At 40.7% G+C, this 13,199-nt stretch overlaps 1 protein-coding gene across 1 annotated transcript in view; it reads right to left on the reverse strand.

Annotated features, from left to right (window-relative positions):
• NOX3 (NADPH oxidase 3) overlaps nt 1-13,199 on the reverse strand; it is a 65,745-nt gene that overhangs the window by 21,103 nt on the left and 31,443 nt on the right. Inside the window, exon 10 of the mRNA XM_052645898.1 lies at nt 10,558-10,720. Coding sequence (XP_052501858.1) covers nt 10,558-10,720 — 163 coding nt within the window. The remainder of the gene's footprint in view (nt 1-10,557; nt 10,721-13,199) is intronic.

Genomic DNA, 13,199 nt, shown 5'->3' on the forward strand with positions numbered 1-13,199 from the left:
TTAACACCCAATGTGATAATTGTGTGGCCCTTAAGAGATGGCTAGATTTAGATGAGGTCGGGAGGGTGGGCCCCCATGATGGGATTAGTGCCCTTATACGAGGAGGAAGAGACCTGAGGTCCCTCTTTCTGTCATGTGAGGACATAGTAAGAAGGTGGTCATCTGCAAGCCAGGAAGAGTCCTCCCAGAACCCCAGCATCCTGGGCTCCAATTTCAGACTTTCAGCAAAATCCCGATCATCCTGGACTTTGATTTCAGGCTCCCAGCCTCTAGACCTACGAGAAATGTTTGTCGTTTTAAGCCACTTAGCCTTGGTATTTTGTTATAATAATCTGAGCTAACATTCCACACTTCATGAAATATTAACAGAACTGGTAGAAGCTCCAACCGAGGAGGGTGATAGAGACTTTCCATGGAGGGACTTATGACTATTTTCCAAAAAGAGAACCATTGTCTCTGAAAAGATAAAGACTGAGACTGATATTTAGAAAACATAATGCCTCCTCAATAAATGGTAACTATTATTGTCCTGGTTTTTTATTTTGTGGTTTCTTTTGCCAAGGTCATCCTGGATGAAGACAATAGCAAACAGATTTTGAAGCAACTCGTTCTTATCAAGAAGCTTCCCTAACGTGGCTTCCACATCAAGTTTTAAAGAAGTAAAATTATAAGACTATTTTTCCCATTATCCATTATAAGACTAAGACCAGCCTTTGTTAATCATGTTAGCTCTTGAAAGTGAAAGTGTTAGTCACTCAGTTGTGTCCAACTCTGTGACCTCATGAACTGTAGCCCACCAGGCTGCTCTGTCTATGGGATTTTCCAGGAAAGAATACTAGAGTGGGTAATCATTCCCTTCTCCAGGGGCTCTTCCTCACCCAGGGATCAGACCCAGGTCTCCCGCACTGCAGGCAGATTCTTTACCATCTCAGCCAACAGGGAAGCCCATAAGAGGTTTTCTGAAAGCCATTACTGTTATTGTTAACTGTTTCATGTCTATGCTGCTGCTTTGCCTTGTGAATGGGGACTGAACTTCATTGTGCCTCAGTTTGTTCTCATTATAGTTAATAATACTTGTTAGACAACCAGAATGTTCATTAATACTAGAATGATTAAATCAATTGTGAGACAGTCATACTACAGAATTCACTGAAGGCACTAAATAAAATAAAATCAATAAATAGGCATTGACACCTGAAGGAGCTCCAGGCCGTGTTAGAATGAAAAACAAAAACATAAATGCACATCTTTCTCTCTCTCCTTCCTTCCCCAGCCCCACATCCCTATTGTAATACTATACAAAATAAACATATGTGTGTAGGTGTGTGTGTGTACACAAATTTGCAGGAAAGGAATGAAATAAACGGTGCTTGACTGTTTCAGATGAGAACCCTGGAGAGTCAAGTGGTGGTAGTGGTTAGTCTGGGAAGGAAGGTGACTAAAGGGAGATTTTTGGTTTTTTCAAATTGCTAAACCAATTTATTTTTAAGCAGAAATGAGTTTTTTAAAAACCAGCTAAATGAAGATGATGCGGTTCATCTCAGGTTCCCAGAACAGTGTACTTTCCTCTCTTTAAAGCCATACTTACATTCGTTTTTTTAAAAATTCAAGTGTCATTGATTTACAATGTTGTGTTAATTTCTGCTGTATAGTGCAAAGTGATTCAGATATATATATATATATATACCCCTGGAGAAGGAAATAGCAACCCACTCCAGTACTCCAGTATTCTTGCCTGGAGAATCCCATGGACAGAGGAGCCTAACAGGCTACAGTTCATGGGGTCAACAAAGAACTGGACATGACTGAGCAACTAACACACACACACACACACATGTACACACACACATACACACACACATATATGTATATATTCTTTTTTTGATTCTTTTCCATTATGGTTTATCTAAGGATAATGATTGAATATAGTTCTCCATGCTATACAGTGGGACCTTGTTTTTTATCCATTCTATATGTAATGGTTTACATCTACTAACCTCTCAAATCCCAGTCCAGTCCAGCTCTCCCCCAGCTTCCTTGGCAACCACTGATCTGTTCTGAAAGGGGAGTTTGTTTGTTTTTTTTTGAAGGGAGATTTTTGAGTGAGTATTTTATTTGAATCTTTTACAGGAACCCTGAAGTCATGTATAGCTTGTGTGATTAATAAACCAAGATATTAAAAATATTAATACTGGTCACTTCCACCACAGGGCAATGGAGAGGTCTTCTGGGGAACTGCACTCTTTTGAGGGCGCCTAGTGAAAGATGAGAAGCACGTGTGTCTCCTGGAGATGCAAGCTGGCTTCGTGCTCCCTGGTTCAATTTATCAGAACACTCAGCGGTTCTCAGAGATGATCAATTCCAGGAGTAGCCAGAGCACCAGGGTGAGGGAAAAAGTGAAAGTAAATAATTTCTCAAGCTAAACAGATTAAATTAAACGCATTTTTCATTCATTAGAAAAGGGAGAAGGCCCTCCTTTGTTTTATTAATATATTTAAGGAGAGTATGGATTTTTGCCTTTCTTGGCCTCTTTGCCTTGTTCCCAGTGGCCCATGCTGTCTTTTTATTTGAATTATCTGTTTATTATATTAGGTTAAGAACCCAAAGGCCATTTTGCATGGGACACACTATAAATACCCATTATCACGGTTATGTATTATTGAGCTGATGAAGGAAGACAATTTATGAAGAGATTAGATTATCTCAGTTTTTCTAGAATCTATTTTATTATCATGTGAAGATTACATATGCACTTAAGAAAATGAACCACATCCTTCCGTTGGCCATCCTCTCGTTCTGACTGCACGGCTGTGATACCAGAACCAAATGTGGAGGCCAATGCGTTTATGTCAGCACTTGCCCCCTCCCTCCTGTTTGTACACACCTATTCCATTCATCATTTTGACAGTTTGTACAAGCAAACTGTCCTAATTTTTTTCAAGAGCTCTTTTCACAAATTGAGTGTGATGTAGAATTAATCATCCCAGTTGGGCATGAGTTGGGGTGCGTCTACTGCCAAGGGGCACTTTTACCCTCAGCTTCCTCCATATTGTATCACAGAGACTTCCTAGCCGCTTAGACCCCCTTCCCTCATTCCCTCATCCTAAAGGAGCACTGCGTTCTCATCTGCCCTCAACTAAGTGAAGTTGGCTCTTACTGTTGGGTTGAAAATATTCCTTTAATATATTACAACTTTTACCCATTTTCTTCACAGCAGAGCATTATTATATTTATTGCTATTTTGCTTCCTTGGGAAGTCTCCTCCTAACCACTTCTCTCTCTTCCTCTGCCCGTTCTCCAGACTATTTTTTAATAAAAAACACAGCTCGAAAGAAATTTGAAAAATGCCAGCTTCAAACAAAAAGTGCTGCTTATGACCAAAGAAGAAGCAGGAGTTCCATTGGCTATTCTCTCACATTTTACTTAGAAATGTTCTGGAATAGCGTGTCAGAGGAGAAGGATAAAGAGATGCAGCTTGCAATGGTCACAACTAAAATAGCGTTGGTGCAAATTTTTGACTATAGACTTGCAACAATAAGGCTTGTATGTAAAAAAAAGTCTGCTTTTATGCCAACTGGTGTTTTACACAAAAAGAAGAAAATCCCCACCAATCACGTTTAACTATTTAAGCTTAAAATTTCAGCTTTACATCTCTATGCTGTTTTTTCCCCTTTCCTTGTTGCAAAACAGAACGCTGAAAACTATGGCCCAGATCTATAATTGTGAAGACGTAGCTAGATAAGAATGCACTGCTTTGCTCCGCTGCACTCAAAAAATTATAGAGATGCTGACAGTTTAGTGGAAGGAGTAGTATTTATATCTCAAAGGCATGTGGGTGGCCCTGATGAATATTAGTTATATAAGCCTAATGATAGCTGTATTCAAACAAACACAGCATTGCTTTAAAACAGAGAAATTTCCTAAACTTTTCTCAAGTGTGCAGATTTTGAGGAAGTAGATCTCAAGTGTTATTTTCAGTTTAAACTTTCAATAGCATGAAACCTCACTTCTTTCCTAAAAGAGCTTTGAAATCAGAAGCACAATCTCCTATCCTGATCAGTAGCTAGCCAGGTGGGGAATTTGGACCAGTCACTTGCCACTCTGAGTATTGTCAAATACCAAGCTGAGAGGTTGAACCCTTCAGTTGCATTTGGCTTCTTTTCTCTCATATACTACAACCTCTAGGATGATTTTCAGCTGAGGCTTGTCCAATATTACCCTCAACTTTTATAAGTCATGAAACAATTGTGTTTTATTTCCAATTCCATGGTTTCTATTTTTTGGACTAGAGATCAAAGTTCTTGTTTTATGGTTTCGTGATCATTCCTTTGCCTTCCCACTGAAACAGCCTTAAGAAAACCCATAAACAAAACCCATAAACAGAGCCCATGAATAATAATGGAATGGTGGGAGAGGAGACAGTATTAAGATTTTGTGGGATCCTATAAGGACTTTAAGATTCTATGGAATCTTAGAAGAATTTTTTCTATGTATGATAAAATAATTGGAATGCATTATTTTAATTATAAAGTTACTAAACATTTTGTTTAAATAAAAAAATTATTCTCAGTAACCTAAAATTTTTCAGAGAATTGTGAAGAAGCCATTTTTTAATTTTTGGGGGCATGTAGACACTTATTTACTTACAGGTTTATTTAAAATTTATAGTGTGTGTGCATGTATAAATATATATATGTGTATATATTTATGTATACATATATACACACATATTTAATTATAAAGATATCCAGAGTTAACACACTCAAGGACTTCAGAATCTGTTAAGGGAAATAAGGTAATTTGTGAACCTTAATACAAAAAAGAAAGATAAATGATATAAAAGGGGAGCACAGGGGTAATGGATGTTGAGAAAAGGGTCTGGCATTATGAGTCTGATATGAGGAGAGGGGTTCAGTTCAGTTCAGTCGCTCAGTTGTGTCCGACTCTTTGCGACCCCATGAACTGCAGCACACCAGGCCTCCCTGTCCATCACCAACTCCCGGAGTTCACTCAGACTCACGTCCATTGAGTCAGTGATGCCATCCAGCCATCTCATCCTCTGTTGCCCCTTCTCCTGCCCCCAATCCCTCCCAGCATCAGGGTCTTTTCCAATGAGTCAACTCTTCTCATGAGGTGGCCAAAGTACTGAAGTTTCAGCGTTAGCATCATTCCTTCCAAAGAAATCCCAGGGCTGATCTCCTTCAGAGTGGATTGGTTGGATCTCCTTGCAGTCCAAGGACTCTCAAGAGTCTTCTCCAACACCACGGTCAAAAGCATTAATTCTTAGGCGCTCAGCCTTCTTCACAGTCCATCTCTCACATCCATACATGACCACAGGAAAAACCATAGCCTTGACTAGACGGACCTTAGTCAGCAAAGTAATGTCTCTGCTTTTCAATATGCTATCTAGGTTGGTCATAACTTTTCTTCCAAGGAGTAAGTGTCTTTTAATTTCATGGCTGCAGTCACCATCTGCAGTGATTTTGGAGCCCCCAAAAATAAAGTCTGACACTGTTTCCCTATCTATTTCCCATGAAGTGATGGGACCAGATGCCATGATCTTCGTTTTCTGAATGTTGAGCTTTAAGCCAACTGTTTTCACTCTCCTCTTTCACTTTCATCAAGAGGCTTTTTAGTTCCTCTTCACTTTCTGCCATAAGGGTGATGCCATCTGCATATCTGAGGTTATTGATATTTCTTCCGGCAATCTTGATTCCAGCTTGTGCTTCTTCCAGCCCAGCATTTCTCATGATGTACTCTGCATAGAAGTTAAATAAGCAGGGTGACAATATACAGCCTTGACGTACTTTTCATGTCAGTATGAGTGGGCTTGGCACGTAGTTGCTGTTGTTCAGTTGCTCAGTCATGTCCGACTCTTTGTGACTCCATGGACTGCAGCACAACAGGCCTCACTGTCTTTCACCATCTCCCAGAGCTTGCTCAAACTCATGTTCATTGATTTGGTGATGCCATCCAATCATCTTATCCTCTTGCCTTCAGTCTTTCCCAGGATCAGGGTCTTTTCTAATGAGTCAGCTCTGCATCAGGTGGCCAAAGTATTGGAATTTCAGCTTCAGCCTCAGCCCTTCCAATCAATATTCAGAGTTGATTCCCTTTAGGATTGATATCTTTGCAGTCCAAGGAACTCTCAAAAGTCTTATCCAACACCACAGTTCAAAAGCATCAATTCTTTGGCACCCAGCCTTCTTTATGGTCCAACTCTCACATTATACGTAACTATTGGAAAAACCATAGCTTTGCCTATGGCACATAGTAGATGTTGAATAAATACTCATTGAGTGAATAAGTGAATGAGAGTGAGAAATACAATCCCACCACATTCTGCATGTGAAGCATAATATGACCGTTAGTGTGATGAGAACAATGAAGCAATGAGCCTTCTGGATAAATTGGTTTGACTTGGTAGACAGTAAGAGCAAAGGGTTTACAGAGACAGAAATCAACATAAACAATAACAGAGCTTTGCAGTGGGCTTCACATGTGTAAACAGTATCTGTTTTGCTTGCTTTATGCTCTAGACTGAGTGTTTGTGTCCCCTCCCCCAAATTAAATGTTGAAACCTACCCCACCCCCCCATTTGGAAGTGAGGACTTTGGGAGGTGATTAGGTCAGGAGGGTGGAGCCCTCTTGAATGACATTAGTGCCCATTAGTGTCCAAGAAACTCCCTTGCCCACTTCTGCAGTGGGAAGTTAGAGCTAGAAGATAACATTTCATAAACCAGGAACTGGGCTTTCATCAGGCACTGAGTCTGTCAATGTGTTAACTTTGGACTTCCCAGCCTCCAGAACTGTGAGAAATACATTTCTGTTGCTTAAAGCCACCCCACCCATGGCATTTTGTTATAGCAGCTCAAACAGAGCAAGACACTTAGTTAAACTTAACTGTGGTATAAAGAAAAGAAGATGGGATTTGTTAATAGCTTAAGAAGAACTGGGATTCAAGCTCTCATTCTGTTATTGACTAGCTTTCTGTGCTTCTGCTTTCTCATTGGTAATCTGAGGACACTACTCATCTGAAAGAGGCATTATAATTTTCTCATCTGTAAAATGGAATGACAGTGTAAGTCCCTTAAAAAGATGATGTGAGATAGTATGTGGAAATGTGTTACTCCTTGCCTTCTAGAAGTAAGAGATTGTTGAATCTAGGCTATTAGTATTAGTAGTCATACTAGTAATCTAGTAACGACAAACCTAGACAGCATATTAAAAAGCAGAGACGTTACATTGTCAACAAAGTTCTGTATAGTCAAAGCTATGTTTTTTTCCAGTAGTTATGTATGGGGCTTCCCTTGCGGCTCAGCTGGTAAAGAATCCGCCTGCAATGTGGGAGACCTGGGTTTGATCCCTGGGTTGGGAAGATCCCTGGAGAAGGTAAAGGCTTCCCACTGCAGTATTCTGGCCTGGAGAATTCCATGGACTATAGGGATCGCAAAAAGTCAGACATGACTGAGTGACTTTCACTTTCACATATGGCTGTGAAATTTGGACCATAAAGAAGGCTGAGTACTAAAGAATTGATGCTTTTGAACTGTGGTTTTGGAGAAGACTCTTGAGAGTCCCTTGGACTGCAAGGAGATCAAACCAGTCAATCCTAAGGGAAATCAACTCTAAATATTCATTGGAAGGACTGATGCTGAAGCTGAAGTTCTAATACTTTGGCCACCTGATGAGAAGACTTGACTCACTGGAAAAGACCTTAATGCTGGGAAAGATTGAGGGCAGGAGGAGAAAGGGATGACAAAGGATAAGATGGTTGTGTGGTATCACTGATTCAATGGACATGAGTTTGAGCAAACTCTGGGAGATAGTGAAGGACAGGGAAGCCTGGCATGCTGCAGTCCACGGGGTCACAATAAGTCGGACACAACTGAGTGACTGAAATGAACTAGTAATATTTTTATATGTCTGGCAGATAGAGTACACATTTGCTATAATCTTATAGCTATTTACAGGCTTCCCTGGTAGCTCAGCTGGTAAAGAATCGGCCTACAATGCAGGAGATCCCAGTTTGATTCTTGGGTCAGGAAGATCCACTGGAGAAGGGGTAGGCTACCCCACTCCAGTATTCTTGGGCTTCCCTGGTGTCTCAAACAGTAAAGAATCCACCTACCATGCAGGAGATCTGGATTCAATCCCTGGGTTGGGAAGATCCCCTGGGGAAGGGAACTGCTATACACGCCAGTATTCTTGCCTGTAGAATTCCATGGACAGAGGAGCCTGCTGGGCTAAAGTCCATGGGGTCGCAAATAGCTAGATGTGACTGAGTGGCTTTCACTTTCTTTTTTATACACATTTACAATGAAATATTTCTACATCATTTATTTGTCTTATTTGTTATTCAAACTATCTGGTTGAATATATAATCTTATTTCTCTGTTGTGTGGATCAAGAAACAGCTCAGAGAGGTGAACTGATCCACTGATGCTTCTGGTGAGGGTGGAATCAAGCTGAGGCAGATTCTCTGGCCAGGAATTCCACAGTCTTCCTACAATACAGCAGCTGGCAGTCATGTTTACCATGTACTGCCTATGTCAGACCAGAGAGCCAGATGGACCTGAGTTTGAATGCTGGTATTATCTTTCATTAGCAGTGTGTTTTCAGGGAAGCGACTGTAGTCTCTTCAAAGCTTCCGAGTCCTTTGGGAACCAGAGATTATACTAGCTAGTTTCTAAGGTTGCTGGGACGATTATAAAAATAGAACGAGAAAGCATCTGCCAAGCGCCTGTCACTTGGAAACTCATGAAATGGGAGCTTATTTTACCCTAACTTCTTAGTTGAGAATTTGCCACCTCTAGATATCTTCCAGTCTGGCTTTGCCCCAGTGCTTCAGAGTGCCATTTCTTTCTTTTTTAAAAAATTTTAATTGGGGGCTAATTACTTTACAATATTGTGGTGGTTTTGCCATACATTCACATGAATCAGCCATGGGTGTATGTATGTTCCCCATCCTGACCCTTGCTCCCACCTCCCTCCCCATCCCATCTCTCAGGGTCATCCCAGTGCACCAGCCCTGAACACCCTGTCTCATGTATCAAACCTGGACTGGTGATCTATTTCACATATGATAATATACATCTTTCAATGCTGTTCTCGCAAATCATCCTGCACTCGCCTTTTCCCACAGAGTCCTAAAGTTTGTTCTTTACATCTGTGTCTCTTTTGCTGTCTCACATATAAGGTCATCATTACCATCTTTCTAAATTCCACATATATGCGTTAATATACTGTATTGGTGATTTTCTTTCTGACTTACTTCACTCTGTATAATAGGCTCCAGTTTCATCCACCTCATTAGAACTGATTCAATTGCATTCTTTTTAATAGCTGAGTAATATTCCATTGTGTATATGTACCACAGCTTTCTTATCCATCCGTCTGCTGATGGACATCTAGGTTGCTTTCATGTCCTGGCTATTATAAACAGTGCTGTGATGAACATTGGGGTACACGTGTCTCTTTCAGTTCTGGTTTCCTTGGTGTGTATGCCCAGTAGTGGGATTGCTGGGTCGTATGGCAGTTCTATTTCCAGTTTTTAAAGGAATCTCCACACTGTTCTCCATAGTGAGAGTGCCATTTCTTAAAGATGGGAAGTGAAGAAAATTTCCATGGCTAAATATGCTTGAGAAGGGTGGGTGAAACAAAACTGAATGATGTTCTTTTCTACAGAACTTATTTAATAGGCGAATAGAAGATGTGACTCGTGTAAAGGGGGATTTATCATAGCATTTCTGGAATCATTTGACTACAGAATTCTCTTCAGTGGACCCCATTATATGAAGACATGGAAACATGCTGACCTAATCAAGCATCTTCCTTGGATGGAAGAGGAAACTACACTCAAAGTGTCAACCAGAGAAGTGGCAGGATAAGGACCAGAACCAGGTACATCAGGCGTCCTGGGTCCTCTGGTGTTGATACCATTCAACTTGAGATCTCTTTCTGTTGCTGCTCTAGTGTCTGTTGCTAACCCTAAGAGGATTCAGATAAGGAATGGAAAAAGGGAGGATGGGAACTATGGAGGAAGCTAGCCTGAGAACATTCAAGAAATGACAAAAGAGAGACTTGGAGTTGGATGACAACAACAAGCAAGCAGACAAATGAATCCCAACTGTGGCATTTTTGCTTCTCAATTAAGACTCTGAGTCTAGGAGATGAAGATACTGAATCATACTCTTAAACCATAGTAACAAGCTCAAGAGTCAAAGCCTGCCTGTTAATATTACTCACTGCAGCCCAGTCACATAGCCATTTGCAGCCTGTCCATATTTTACTGACATGAGCAATTACATGTCCTGTAACGGCAATGAAGCAATAAAATTTATGTCTTGTCATCTTTAACAAGATTAGACATAACCCTTCTCATAAATGTAATACTGAACGGAGATTTTTAAGAACATAAGTATAGTTAAGGATCCTCGAGTTTATCCCTCATAGTTAATTAAAACCCTCCCCAGGAATCAGTAGATGATAGATAGAAGGATGTTGAACTGAACTTTTGAATTCATGGAAGGGTGAGCTGATGATTTTTTCCCATACCTTGTTCAGCTTGCACTGGGTTTGTGCCTCACAGCATTGGTACCAGATAGATTTCAGAAGAGCTGCAAAGGGAGTGACCCCTATTCCCGCAGCAATGCACATGCTTACTGGATAGTGAAATACATCAGTCAGTGCCGCTCCGAATGGCCCGTCCACCGCCAGCCTGCAATCACAAAGTGCACGGTTTGACTTTCAGAACACTCTACCCTTAAAAACAAAACCATCCTAAACCAGTGCTTTGAATAGGATGTGTTGGCATAAGTGTGTGGGGAGGTTAGCTCTGTGCTAGAGAATGCCCTGTTTGAACACACAGAGTGTAGAGATATGGTGGCCAGCCTCACAGCACAGCTCTTTTTATAGTTCTTAGAAGCTTGTTTTGCATCATGAAGACTGATAAAAGATGTCTTTTCTTTTTCATTTTCTCTCCCCAGCTGCCATCAGGGGAAAAGGCAGAAGTATCAAGGTGGTTTAGAAGGCTTATCTCTCCTTTTGCTAATGTAATTCCCCCCTGTTTTTATTTATTCCATCCCACTTCTTAGTATGTTTATATAATTTTAGTCTAATGGAAGCTATTCATTTGGAATAAATGTAATTTTGGAATAATTTGTCAGTTATGTTGAATTTCTAAAACTCATTATTTTAGATTATGTGAACTTAAAAATCTGTGATAATCAGGCCAGGGGCAGGCGGTCTTTGAGTAGGCAATTTTTTCCTTTGTAAGAATAATGCATACTCATTGAATAAATATAATTGTCTTTGTGTGTCCTTGGTTGCTCAGTTTTGTCCAACTCTTTGTGACCCCATGGACTGTAGCCCACCAGGCTCTTCTGTCCATGGGATTCTCCAGGCAAGAATACTGGACTGGGTAGCCATTCCCTTCTCCTGGGGATCTTCCTGATCCAGGGATCAAATCCACATTTCTTGCACTGCAGACAGATTCTTTACCATCTGAGCAATCAGGGAGCCAGTAATTATCTTTAATAGGGTCCTAAATGGACTGACACCCCCTGGATTCTGCTTCATCTCTCATGACCAGTTCTCCACACTGGTTTTTCTTTTGTTTCTTAGGGAACACAGGACCCTCTTTGGCCATGGGGCCTCTGCCCGTGATAATCCAACTAATCACTTGGAAAACTCTGCCCCAAGTTCTCCTCTATTTTCTTATATAGTTCACGGTTATCCTTCCCTAATATCTCAGTAATCATTTCCCTGGGGAAGTCTCCACGGATTTCTGAGACTAGGTTAAATTCCGTGTTAGATGATTTATAACACCATGTATCTATCCCTTGGTTCTATGGTGACCTACAAGACCTTCTAGAACTAACACCAAAAAAAGATGCCATTTTCATCATAGGGGAATGGAATGCAAAAATAGGAAGTCAAGAAACACCTGGAGTAACAGGAAAGTTTGGCCTTGGAGTACAGAATGAAGCAGGGCAAAGGTTATCAGAGTTTTGCCAAGAGAATGCATTGGTCACAGCAAACACCTTCTTCCAACAATACAAGAGATGACTCTACACATGGACATCACCAGATGGCCAACACCAAAATCAGATTGATTATATCCTTTTGCAGCCAAAGACGGAGAAGCTCTATACAGTCATCAAAAACAAGATCCGGAGCTGACAGTGGCTCAGATCATGAACTCCTTATTGCCAAATTCAGACTTAAATGGAAGAAAATAGGGAAAGCTGCTAGACCATTCAGGTATAGCCTAAATCAAATCCCTTACAATTTTACAGTGGAAGTGACAGATAGATTCAAGGGATTAGATCTGATAGACAGAGTGCCTGAAGAACTATGGACAGAGGTTCATGACATGGTACAGGAGACAGGGATCAAGACCATCCCCAAGACAAAGAAATGCAAAAAGGCAAAATGGTTGTCTGAGGAGGCCTTACAAATAGCTGAGAAAAGAAGAGACACTAAAGGCAAAGGAGAAAAGGAAAGATATATCCATCTGAATTCACAGTTGCGAAGAATAGCAAGGAGAGAGAAAAACAGACTTCCTCAGTGATCAATGCAAAGAAATAGAGGAAAACAATAGAACAGGAAAGACTAGAGATCTCTTCAAGAAAATTAAGATACCAAGGGAACAGTTCATGCAAAGTTGGGCACAATAAAAGACAGAAATGGTCTGGACCTAACAGAAGCAGCAGAGATTAAGGAGAGGTGACAAAAATACACAGAAGAACTATACAAAAAAGGTCTTAATGACCCAGATAACCACAATGGTGTGATCACTCACCTAGTGAGTGAGACATCTTGGAATGTGAAGTCAAGTGGGCCTTAGGAAGCATCATTATGAGCAAAGCTAGTGGAGGTTATGGAATTCCAACTGAGCTATTTCAAATTCTAAAAGATGATGCTGTGAAAGTGCTGCACTCAATATGCCAGCAAATTTGGAAAACTCAGCAGTGGTCACAGGACTGGGAAAAGGTCAGTTTTCATTCCAATCCCAAAGAGAGGCAATGCCAAAAAATGTTCAAACTACTGCACAGTTGCACTCATCTCACACGCTAGCAAAGTAATGCTCAAAATTCTCCAGGTTAGGCTTCAACAGTATGTGAACCATGAATTTCCAGATGTTCAAGCTGGATTTAGAAAAGGCAGAGGAATCAGAGGTCAAATTGCCAGCATCT

Source organism: Budorcas taxicolor, chromosome 9, assembly GCF_023091745.1.
Source record: "Budorcas taxicolor isolate Tak-1 chromosome 9, Takin1.1, whole genome shotgun sequence".
Lineage (NCBI taxonomy): Eukaryota > Metazoa > Chordata > Mammalia > Artiodactyla > Bovidae > Budorcas > Budorcas taxicolor.